At 33.2% G+C, this 13,543-nt stretch overlaps 1 protein-coding gene across 5 annotated transcripts in view; it reads right to left on the reverse strand.

Moving 5' to 3' along the window:
• The window catches only part of ZNF438 (zinc finger protein 438), a 125,051-nt gene that overhangs the window by 21,701 nt on the left and 89,807 nt on the right, over positions 1–13,543 (reverse strand). For 3 of the 5 annotated variants that reach the window (XM_074267049.1, XM_074267046.1, XM_074267048.1), the window contains one exon: positions 3,823–3,888. In XM_074267049.1, coding sequence (XP_074123150.1) covers positions 3,823–3,859 — 37 coding nt within the window. In that variant the 5' untranslated portion in view covers positions 3,860–3,888. Of the gene's footprint in view, positions 1–3,822; positions 3,889–6,798; positions 7,000–13,543 lie in introns of all 5 variants that reach the window. The other 2 variants (XM_074267051.1, XM_074267050.1) reach the window with 1 other exon arrangement.

Below are 13,543 nucleotides of genomic sequence, written 5' to 3' on the forward strand. Positions count from 1 at the left end.
GCTTTGAAAACATTAAGGATTCTCTCTCTGTGGAGATATGATCAGGTGGTTACTTCTGCCAGGGCTGTAACTCCTTTCAGCCATGATTACTAAAGACCCAGAAAATAAAATTCTCACCACCAAAGTATTTGGCACCATCAAATGGCCCATACCGCTAAGGACATCAAATCTTAATGTCTAACATACCTTTTCCAAATCTATACCCAGGGTAATCCAAAAGTTTTGGTGTAGTTTTCAATTTAATAAAGCTATTAATGAATAGCACTATAGATCATTATCACAGTGCTGTTATCTCAAGGATTTTCATCCTATCTAATAGCATACTTAGGATACATTTCAGATCAATAAATCAATATATATTTATTGAGCACTGATTTTGCATCCGACACTGTGCCAAGTACTGGGGATGCAAAAAAGAAACAGAAAATAGCCCATGCCCACAAGGAGCTTACAATCTAACAGCAAAGAGAATACGCAAATATCATTACCAGAGGGACAGATCTCCGGAGCCTTCTCCTGGGCACCTTCTCTGCAGGGAGTGCTGGCCATCAGCCATCCTGTCTGCACTAACTGCTCCATCCTTTGGCCAACCTCTCTTCCGCTGCCCCCAGGGACAGGACGGGAGGTTCTGTCACATGTTTGGCTAGAATTGGAGGACACTTCCCTGATCTAAAGAACCTTAATAAAGAAAGGGAATGGATCTGGCTTGGTGTTCTAGTGCTAGTAGTGCTTCTCAGTGATTTCTGTTGTAGGGGGAAACAATATCATCCTTTGAGTCAGAGGGTCTGGGCTTGAATTTGGCTCTGGGGTCTGCAGACTTTGAGTGCCTGCTTCCTCTTCTCTCAATAAAGGAACTGGATTACAGCATTGTAAGTCTCTTCTAGTTCCAAATCCATTCACAGGTCATCCCTTTAATTATACGTTCTGGAATTTTGTCAGATTTAAAAGTCATCTTCACCAGTTTTCATTTACAAACTCTACTCTCTTCACTTCTTTGAAGATCAGGATAACATTAGACTTTTTCCATGAACTTTCAGAATAACTGACAGTTAGTTACTCCCCCCCCCCCCCATTCTTTGGGATAGCTCATTTGGAATTGATGACAATCTCAACAATGGTAGGTAGGTGTTCTCTTAAAATCTTCTTATTTATCTTGGGTTTCGACTGCCTCTCATCCAATTGAATTTTATCCTTCCAGTTCAATCCTTTCACTCCATGATTCCTTCTTACTCCATCTTTCCTATTTCTTTCCTTGTGGTTCTTCTATCTCTCAACAGAGCTACAAATAAAAGTTTTGCCTTAGTTCATCTCAGACTCTTTTGTTTTCATGTCCTGTGATCTCCCTTGTTCTATCTCCTACAACTTATTCTCTAAAAATTTAAACTGGTTGATGAGTCTTTTATGTTTGCATATCAGTATTTTTTCCTTTCTCTTGAGTATTTCTCTGTTTTTTTCATTTTTTGGAGAATTTAAGGTCATGGGATCTGACCTATCCTAAAAACCTTTGTAAACTGTTCTCCTAAGTCAGGGGGACCAGAGTGTCCCTCCTGGCTTTCTTCTCCTGTATTCAAATTCTACACTGAATAATAACTTTATCCTAAGATTCCCGTCATGTCTACTTCACTGACCAATTTCTCTTTGTTGATCTAAACCAGATTGAAAAGATCAGTTAGTCCTCATGTCACTTATTCTATTTTGGGGGAAATGAAACCATCAATAAATCAAATTAAGAATTTACCAGGTTGGCTTTGGGCAGCCTGAAAGTGTTAGCAGATATTTGAGTAATTTTAATCCCCTATTGTTACTATATTATGCTTCAATGCCAGATTAGTACTCCCTCAGATTCTTCATCTAATTCTCCCTCAGTGTAGGTGGGCTTTAACATCTTCACAGAAAACTTGTCTACCTCTGTTTCTTCCTCTATTAACCTTTATGCAATGTTCCCCTCATCATGCTCCTTACATTGGGCTACTAAGTTTCCACACATAAATATGTCTTCTTGATATATAATATTAATCCATTGTTATTTTTATATGTCAATTTCTTTTGAATAATAAACACATTCTAGGCTTACATCCCATCCCATCAAGTCTAAGTGATATCTATAAAGTCAACCTTATCTCCTCACATCAGGGCACCTAGTATAATTTATATATTTGTGATTAGACTTAATCTAAGGCTATGTATTTTATTACTATTTTCTTAGAAGTTATCTCCCATGTGCTATTAATTCTCTCTACTGATACTTTTCTTTCCATGCTATTCTGTTCTATTAAAATTGGCAATGATGTTATAAATTTTGTGCAAATGCACATTCTCTCAGCTTTCATTATATATGTACTTTATCCCTAGTTGACAGCTCTTCCTTCCTACATTTAAACTAGTGATGTCAAACTCAAATAGAAATAGAGTCCTGCAGGTAGCATATTGACTTAGAAAACTACAAATTAACTATTTAAGTGGTATTATATTTTTGTTTATTTTGTTAAATATCTATCATTTACATTTTAACTTGGTTCAGCTGAACTTGAGTTTTCTCTGTGAATTTGATACTTTTTTTTTAACTCAAATTCAGATCTTATTCTCTATATTCTGAGCCAGTTTTAATCCTCTGTTCAAGGGATTCATATAGAAAAAAAACAAAATTATTGGCAAGACTTCATGTAATTATCTTCCTCTCCTAAGTACTAGTTCAATTGCCTCATTTTATAAACAAAATGATAAATAGGACTGAGTGTAGATAGATATAGTTAGTGGTCAAAATAGGACTGGAACCCATGTCTCCTGAATCCCGGCCAAGAGTTGTTCTATTCCACCTTGGAACAATCTATCTTTGTACCATAATAAGTGAGTCTAAAGCATATTCTGCTTTATTCTACAAAGTACTCTTTCAACTATACCTGCTCTAATCCCTACCCCAAAAAGATTAAAGAAGAGATAGACCCACATGCACAAAAATATTTAAAATAGCAGTACTTTATGACATGGCAAAGAATTAGGCACCCTCCATAGCTTCCATCAATCGAAACAGAATATTACTATGCCATAAGAAACAGTGAAATGATTGAGAAAAATCTGAAAAAAACTGGTATAAGCTGATGCAGAGTGAAGTGAATAGAGCAATTTATACAAAGGCTACAAAATGATAAAGAAAAATAAATTGTAATCAATGCAATTATCAAAACTTATTCTAGAGGGGCAATGATAAAGAAGTACTAGACTCATGGTACAGAACGCACATATATTTTCAGTTTGATTATGCTGATTTGTTACAAGGAAGGATTTCGTTTTGTATTGTTTTAATTTGGGGGATATTTTGATAAGAAATGATAATTATTAGAGTTAGTCATGCCAGAAAAGGGGAAAATAGGAAAATAATAGTAATAGAAAACATTTTTTTAAAAACACAGAAGAAAAAGAAGTTCAGAGCAAAATGCAGAGAAGCAAAACAGCCTTTAAGCAAATATGTTAAATTTATATTTTTAAAAACAAAACTGTATATTATAGAGATTTGTGATTTCATTTGTAATTTTCGTGTTCTGTTTCTCTTTATATATAGAAATATTCATATTTGTTAGTGTTTTCATATTGAAAATGACAAAAAATTTAAAAAGTGATTTTGAAAAATTCAACTCAGTTTAAATATTCTCTGCATAAGACACTAGTCTGAGTGGGTGATTGCAGAGTAATTGGGGAATAATATTATATTAATAAATTTAAGGTATAATAGTATGTTGACATATGTATTACATAATAGAATGACATATTACATATAATTTAATGATTTATAATCACTATTGTACCTCATATGTTTTATCTTACCTTGATCTTTTGTAGGTACCAATAAAGAATTCTCCATTGTGACTTTTGTCTCTGAGAATTGCTTTCCTAAAAAAATAAAAAAAATAAAAAATAAAAAAAAAGGAAAAAACAAACATTAGAAACATCACAAACATTTGAAAATAATTTTAAATGTACTATAAACAAATTTTAATGCAATATTTATTTTCTCCTATATTTATAAAACAAATTTTGGGGACATAATTTTTTTTGTGACAATCCCCAAAACTTTTGGGGGACCCTTAATTAAAAATAAACTATTTAAATAACCCCAAAATTGCTAAGGAGGCTAAAAACAAAAATAAAAAGCAATATAAGAAATTAGTTTTTGTTTTTAAAATGGAAAAATAATGTCATTGTTCCTGAAAATCAGGGATGACATAATTGTGATAGCCAGGAACAATACCAGGAACATAATTAATTCCCCCATGATATATTTGACATTATTACTTGGGGGACATAAATTTTTAATAAATGGAAGAAGAATCATAAATTAATAGACCATTGAGCTTAGTTCTCAACATATAACCAGATACATTTTTTTCTCTTATCTTTAACATAGAGTATCTCTGATACCCAACATTTTAATTAAGTTGACTTCTTGATAAACTGGCACTTTTGCACACCAATAACAATGTTTATAATGACACCTTCTGAAATATTGATTTATCTATATGACATATATATAAACAATCTACATGTTCAGCATAATATCAATGTCAAATATGTAGTAACACCCCACTTATTTGGAGGTCAACTTCAATTACTGGAACACAGCCCATGCACTTTTCTTCATCGACAATGCCAACCTATTGATGTTTACTTTACATATAAATATAACAAACTGGCTAACAGATATTTCTAGTCAAGCCAATTACAGAGGAAGGATTGGGAGGAAAGGAAAAGTGAGCTACTACAAGTGTATACATATATGCATGCATACATACATACACAATATGACAATGCTATCTATAATAATTGAAAATGGAAAGTGACAAAAATATCTTAAATGAAAAAACTGTTGTCTAGTATGATTTATTGTAAAGGAAGAAAATTTTATACAACTAAACTTTTGATGATAATACTACTAAATCACAGTATAATAATGATGACATTCATTTAAAAAAAAATTTGTTCATACATTCCCTGCAAAAACAGAGGAATTATATAATACGTTTCTCAAAAATTGCCATTAATTATAGTCTTAATTATAGTCTTAAAACTGTTCAACTTCAGTTATTTGGAACATCAATTTATATGAAATATAAATGTCAAATAACAGACAAAGACTTCAACTCATTATTTTAAGAGAAGACTTAAGTAAATGGAGAAGGTTGATGTTTCCCCACACAAGACTCCTCTTGCTGCTGAGCATGTGGTTCTCACTTCTTTAAGCCCTTGGATAAGCCATAGTGTTAGTAGAGTAGTATCTCCCCTTATAAGGATGAAAATTCCCAGTCCAGTCTATTCTATTGTAAAATTCCTTTGGGAGTACACCCTGCAGTAACATGAACTTGGAAATTCACAGTTATTCCTTTTTTTCATCTCCATAAGAATTTCTTAGGTAAGCAAACTGACTACAGGGACATACAGTTCTCTCCAGAATGGGGGTGTCTAGTTTTGGGGTAGAACTGTAGACCTGGTGCCAATGACTACTTCCCACCTTCTGTTGTGACCATTAGAAACTTGCTTCTCACACAAGCAGCTACTGCTGTTGGTTTCCCTCAGGACTCATAGCCTGCTGGCAGTGTTACTTTACTATGCTTTATTCAGTGTCCTGCAGAGTGAGAGTGAGTGCTGAATACATTTTTCAGTTCCCTTTTAAACTCGAAAACCTCAGCTAGTAGCATGAATATCACATGTCTTATGATCAAATGACAATAATGGGTATCACATTAATGGGACCCGGACCTCTGTTAATATCTGATTGGATAAAGCATAAGGAATGTCTTTGCTGCTCAGTCTCTACAGGGATTTTTCGGTTAATTTACCTCTTTACCCTGACATCCAAACTAAGCAAGTTAATTTAAAAAAACAAAACAAAACAACAACAACCAAAAAAAAAAAATCAACACATAATCCTGCAATGTAGAGTTTTCTTTTAATCTTGTAGTATTAAAAATACTTTGGTTCTTATATGGTCCTATAATCTCAATTATGGGGGTATTCTACAATGAAGAAAAGCATAATCCATTCTGACTTGTCCAGCCTGTATGACTCTTGTCTACATCCTCCAAAAAATCCTCAGCAAGAGTACACTATGCTGCCAGAAGCCTCCCCGTAGACAACTTAGAATACCAATAAAGTACATTAGCTGTCTATTAATTATCCTTAAACCTACCTTTATCTAATCTTAATCTCTCTTTTATACTCCTTCTTTAACAATAACAAAATTTCAGGGACCAGATTAAAAATTTATTTTGCCACTGAAGATATGGTAGAGTTGGGGTAGACAAACTAGGACACATATACCCCAATGCATCTGTGATTTCATTGATGTAGGTATTCTTTCCAAGGAGATTGAATACAATTCATTCATAATTACCACCTTGTGTGATTCTCAAACATGCACTGTATTATATTCACCATTGGGAATCTGCCCAACTTACTGTGAACTTTCTTAAATTTTCAAAATATTGTAGGGATACCACTAATTTTTTCTTTCTATCTTAATCTTTGTTATTACAGAAGTCTTACTAAATGACAAAGTAACAAGAGAAACTAATATGACATCATAACAAAATACAACAATAAAAATATTGTGAAAAGAAATTAAGTTGAAGACATACCAACAAAGTAGAGAAGCTGTAAATTAGTTATTACTCATTCTGGCTATGTGACCTAACACATGTTTTTTCCTGGTCATGGCTATACATATCTTTTTTTGAAAGTATTCTTTTTATTATTTCTCCTACATAGTTGCTTATCTGTAATGTGTTCTAGTTAACTCACACCCACCATGTGCCCTTTCACTGCCATACGAATGGTCCTCAACTTCTTCACAGACTGGAGAGTTCTATGACTTGCAGACATATATCAACACCAGAATACTTCTGTTAAAGTTGGGTCTTTGTTTCAGGGAGAAGCTTCAGATTATTAAAAGGATTATGAATTTTTTCCAAAAGTAATCCATGCACACGTCAAAATCATAGAAGATTCCTTGAAAGATAAAATATGAAAAATCTTATTCAATGACACTCTTATTATTAAAATCAAGTCAAAACAAGGAGATGGATACTAGCCAAAGATGTTCTCTGTAATACAGTGCAGAATACAAATTGAAAAGGGATTACCCATAAAGGGAGAGGTCCTCCATATGTTCTTTTCTGCAAATATCATTTTACTGATTGCATCAAGCTCAACACATTGCAGGGCCTTCCACTGAGACCCATTATTATTCAAAATGGTTTGGCCTAATTATTAATATAGGAAAAATTATGTAGATGAAGACTGCCTATGATTTAGGCTATAATATTCAGCTGGATGAACAGCCTAAGAGTTCTCTCATCACCACATAAAACTTGGACAAACATTCCAATTAGACAATGATTGGAGACTAGAATTCAATAAGAGGGCAGTATATACTTTAACATACAGCATATCCAATAAGAGATTGTTGAATGAGATGTCTTTTCAACCAGAATGTTCTATTTTCTGACTTTGATGGAAAACAGAATTTATTTCATAAATATCACATATAAAAGAATAATATATTAAAGAGCTACTTCACTCTGTGTTTTACAGATATCACTCAAGCAAAGTCAACATGGTGACATCTTAAAAAAATACATCTGCAACCAGTGTCTCTGATAAAGACTCCATTTCTCAAATATATAGAGAATAGAGTCAAATTTATAGAAATAAAAGTCATTCCCCAATGACAAATGATCAAAAGATGTGAACAGTTTTCAAAAAAAAAATCAAAACTATTATAGTTATATGAAAAAATGCTCTAAATCACTATCCATCAGAGAAATACAAATTAAAACAACTTTGAAGTACCACCTCACACCTATCAGAGAAGGTAAGATGACAAAAAAGAAAAATGTCATATGTTAGAGGAAAAGTGGGAAAACTGGGGTATTGATGCACTATAGATGGAACTGATTCAACCATTCTGGAGAGCAATTTGGAACTATGGCCAAAGAAGTTCTGAAACTGCATATCCTTTTATCCAGCAATATCACTACTAAGTCTATATATCCCAAAGACATCCAAAAAAAGGGGAAAAGTACCTATTTGTACAAAAATAATTATAGCAGCTCTTTTCATGATAGCCAAGAAATAAAAATCAAAGGGATGGTCATCAATTAGAGAATGGCTGAACAAACTATGATAATATGATTATAACAGAATAGTATTATGCTGTAAGGAATGACGAGCAGGGAATTTCAGAAAAATCTAGAAAGACTTGTATGAACTAATGCATGATGAAATGAACAGAACCAGGAGATGGTTGTACACAGTAATAATACTGCTTGATAAAGAATTGTGAATAATTTAGTTATTTTTGGCAATACAGTGACCCAAGACAATCCCAAAGGACTAATGACAAAGATGTTATCCATCTCCAAAGAAAGAACTGATATTGATTGAATACAGACTGAAGCATGCTATTTTCACTTTCTTTCATTTTTTTTTCTTTTATTCACATCTTCTTGTACAAAATGATTAATATGGAAATGTCTTACATTAAAAAAAAAATTCAATCCTTTGTCAGCATGTAGGCAGCCCTTTGTTCCTAAGCACCATACAAAAAGTTCCAGATAATTATAACCTGACTTGCCTTAGTTGGATCACTGCAAAGTGCATTAGTAAGAAAATCTATCAAAAAGGAGGAAAAATTAAAGAATGCAGCCTGTTCATGCCATCAATTACAGCAAAAGCTAACACAGTGTTCTTTATAAATCATTCTTACATGCTTACTTTTAATTTAGGTTAATATACCAAATTTAAACATAGTTGATTAAAAATGAAAATTGAGTGAATTTGTTGCTTGAGGAAAGTGACAGTTTGATGATGCTGGAAATAGAAATCTTCCATTTATTCCTACGACAGGTAGGGCAAAGGTAGAAGCCAGTCCAGCTTCTTTATGCTAACCTGCCAATGTCCCTAAATATGAAGTGGAATAAAACACTTTAAGAAGTAAAAGGAAAATCACTTTCTGCGAACCTAACTCAAGCTTATTATTCCTAGTACTTTTTTTTCTCTAATTATAAGGCATTAATCACAAGAACCTGGACTTAGATCACAATTTCATTTCACAATGGTTACAAATAAATTCCTACTTGGATATCTATTATTTTCATGGTCTATCTGCCTCCCAGCAATCTCCAGGTCATAGGATCTTCACTACCACCATTTTCTATCTCTTTTCCACCTGAAAAATTACTGTTTCCCTAAATCCCCTGGATCCTAACAGGTCAACTTGGAGCTTATCTTGCCTACAACCAGACCTCAACTATACTTCCATCTTGGCTTCCAGCTATATGCTATGCCATTCTCTCCTCTCCATATTCCAGCTCCCTTAATGTGCTCTCTTTCTCCCCATTAAAATGTAAGAACACGGAGGGCAGAGATGGTCTCACTTAATTACATTTGTATTACAGGTGACTGAAACAAAGCCTAGCATACAGTAACCATTTAATAAATGTTTTGTATGTTAATCCATCCAAACAAGTCAAAAAAGTATGGTACCAACCTAATGCTATTAAAAAAATAAATAAAAAGTCATGACATACAGAATTTTAATTAGAGGATTTGAAAAGTGAGCACATGAAATAAAAGATATGATTTGTGTATCTCTTAATCAATTCTCTGCATATTAAGATAATGCTTCTAACCCAGCATCTATTGAGAATGTAAACTGAACATACATTGTTTCTACTGGAATCTCACTGCTGAGTCTAATTCTAAAGCACTATGAGCAAAATACCACAGAAATTTTAAATCTGGAGACAAAGCAATAAATACCCATGCAATCTTAGAACCTGATACAATTTTTCATTATCTAGCATATATTTTCATACATATTGACACAGTCACAGAAATAATTGTAGTACTTTTTTTTCCCCCAATAAAAAAAAATTTAGTGTTTTGTGTCAATATACTCAAAACCTTCAGTCTTTAAAACACACATACAATAAGCAGGTATAGACTAAAAAGGACCACAAGTAACTCCTGGAAGAGGAGGGGAGAAATGTCCTTGAATGTGACCCTTAGTTGAAGAAAGCACTGGGAAGTGAAAAGATAGGAACAAATAGTTCTCAAAAGAAGAATTACAAAACTACTAAAAACCTTATCAAAGAATACTCCAAATCACTAACAAGAAAAGGAATGCAAAACAAAACCAACCTAAGGTTTTACCTTATACTGGTGAAAACTGGCAGCAATCTGACAAAGACAAAACATAGAAAGTCAATGAAGGAGGGGTTGCAGGAAAACAGACACATGAGTGCATTATTACATATAATTTTAATTATTTTGGAAAACAATTTAGAATTACACAAATAAAATGACTAAAATGCCCATCCCACTGTTAGTCTCTATAAAGATAAAGGGAATAAACTGTTCTGTAACAATCATAGGAGGACCGCTCTCTTAGTCATTGCTGGCAATATTCTTGCCAGAATTCTGCTTAATAGGTTGCTCCCATATCTGGAAGAAGGTCATCTATTTGAGAGAGCCAATGTGGCTACAGAAGGGCAAGGATACCAACCAACTATATACCTAAAGAAGGTCACTGATAAGAAGAAAGATCTCATACACACTGAAATATTCATAATAGCATTTTTTTTTTATGATAGCAAAGAACTGAAAACAAAGATGCCCGTTTATGGGGAAATAACTAAAACTACAGCACATTCATGTAATAAAATATTGCTATATTGTGAAGAATAACAAATATGATGAGTGTAGAGAAACCTAAAAAAACTCGCGTAATTTGATGCAGAGTGAAGTATAGCCAAGAAAACAATATACATAAACACAAAGAAAAAAATCAAAAAGTGAATGATGAAAAATTACACTTAAATAGCATGGCTTCAAAGAAGAGAAATGAGAAGACACTCATCTCATCCCTTTGCAGAGAGGAGATGTCCATGTGGACTGTCCACCACATAAATTTTTAGATTTTTTTTTCAAAAAACTTATTAATTTTACTAATTTTTTCTCATCTTTTTTTATCTTTCCAAGAATGAAGGGAGTACTTTCCCTGACAGCATGCACAAAAACTGAGCACAGATGGAACTTTGCTGTTAGGCAAATTAATATCAGTTTATCTTCCAGAACAAAGAAGGAAATAAGATCATACATGGAGCCCTATGCTTTGGTTACTATGTTTTAAGACGGATGCTGATAAATAACAGTGTGTCCAGGGAAGTCGACCAAAAAGGTTATGAATCTGGGAATGTCACTTAAGGATAAGAGAACGAACATGGGATGAGGAAGATGGGTGCTGATTATTATCTTCAAATATTTGAAGGACTGTCATGTGGAATTGTACAATTATTCAAGCTTTGAATCTCAAGATATCTCAAAAAAGGGAACTTTTCAAAAGAATGGAAAAGATCATGAACAATATTTTCATCCCTTCCATACTGCAAATAAAAACAAAAACTGTATAAAATATTGTGAGAAGAGCAAAGGTTTTCTCAATGAGAACATAGTTGGTGCTGAAGAAGAATAAAAATCTTAGTTTGAATCTTGGCTCTTGCTACAAGACAAGACAAATGTCATCTTGGAAAAGAGTCTAAAATGGACTGAGTCACTAACTGAGATGCTAAGATTCTACTGTTTGGGGCGGGGAGAGAAGATATGATGTTGAAGGATCTTTTCTGACTAAAAATTTCTCATATAAAAATAGCAGAGAAAACGAGCCAGGCCTGAGGATAGAGATAACTTTGTTTAACATGTATTCTTGCCAAAGATGTTAGGCAGCGTTGTGGAACACATCTTTAATAAACCGACAAAATAAAATAATTTATATAGAAGAGGAACAAACTATATTCTGTGCAATTATGGATGCCAAGTCAAAATGCAGAAAATTTATAGTGAGGCAAATTTTGGTTCAATAGAAAGGGGAAAAAACAACTCATTAGATTTCAAATTTAGACTAGAAGAAAATGAGGATGTCATCTATTCTAACTATTATAACTTTATAGATGAAGCTAAGGCCCAGGTAATTTAAGTGTCATGTTCAAGGTCACACCAGGTAGGTAGTGGGAGAGAGTAGTAGAATATAAACTTCTTTTCTCTGACTCCAAACACCATTCCAGTGAAGGAATGATGTGGTAGGATTCCTGCATGAAGTGAAAATTTGAATTAAATGCCCCAAAAGGCCCCTTCCAATTCTGAGACTACTTAGTATGAGTCTACTTTGGTATGCAGTGCACCTTAGGCATTAAAAAAGACTTGCCAATGTTATGTCACCTTAAGTACCTCATAAATAAGCAAGACATAATGCCTTACAAATTCTCTAGATATCAAATGTCATATTTTACTTGATCTTCAATTGCTATAAAGAAAATCAGTTATCCCAAACTCAGAGGGTTGTAGATAAGAAAGCATGGGAATTATATGAAGATATTTTGATTTAAGATGCAAATAAATTAACCTACTATTTAAATTATTTTTATTCTTTTCAAGTAACAAAAATGTATTCTCTACCTCTAACCTATTCCCTCTTCTTGGTGAAAAAGAAAACTCTCATAATAAATATTCAATCAAAACAAATTCCTGTAATGGCCATACCCAAAAAAATATATTTTCATCTGCAACCTAAGATCCTTACTTCTCTATCAGGAGGTGGCTATCATATTCATCATCAGTTGCCCGGATTTTTGTTTGACCATTATGTTGGTCAAATGAAGTACACCTTTCCTTGACCACTGTTTATGTTTAAATATTCAATTCACTTTGATTCAATCAGTTAAACGGCTTAAACTGCACAGGGACTTTTGGGACACCTTGGGAATATCTATGCATATACACATGCCTAGGTACACACAGGCATACACATATTGTATCTGCTAAATATTGCTCATATCAATAAAATGCAAATTCTTTGGGGACAACCACTGTTGTCTTTGTATCCCCAGAGCCTAGCTCAGTATCTGGCAGCAAATTCTTATTGATAATTAAAAGGAAAATCCAATTATCGACACTCACAAAATATATTTATGTAAACCACGATCCACACTATGTATGAAATGTATATTTACTCATGTGGGAAAAGTCTATTTTTCTACTTATAGGAAATTAATTCCTGAAAATATTTGTTCATGAAAGGCAATGGGTAAATTTTCAGCCATGGAAATCAACTTGCCCAATGAATTAATTTTTGTAAATTTGTGAATAACTAATAAATCAAGAAAGATGTTATCAGTTTCATTTTAAAATAGCTTCTTGCAATTTCTGCCCTCGTTCAAGAGAACTATTGTTATTAATTATTAAGATGCAAATCAGCATTTGTACATTTATTTTAAAACCTCATTTTTTTAAAAAAAAAGATTAACTTGCTAAAACTAATTAGCATTCTGTATATGTGTTGAACATTGAACACTGTCAGTTCCCTAACATTCAACAAAAGAGTATACTCTAAAACAGCTTTCTATAAAGCTACGATGGCTTTAGATACCACAATTATCCAACAAGAACTTGCGAGCATTCCTTCAATACCTTATGCCAATAAAAGCAATTGGTC

Source organism: Sminthopsis crassicaudata, chromosome 5, assembly GCF_048593235.1.
Source record: "Sminthopsis crassicaudata isolate SCR6 chromosome 5, ASM4859323v1, whole genome shotgun sequence".
Taxonomy (NCBI): domain Eukaryota; kingdom Metazoa; phylum Chordata; class Mammalia; order Dasyuromorphia; family Dasyuridae; genus Sminthopsis; species Sminthopsis crassicaudata.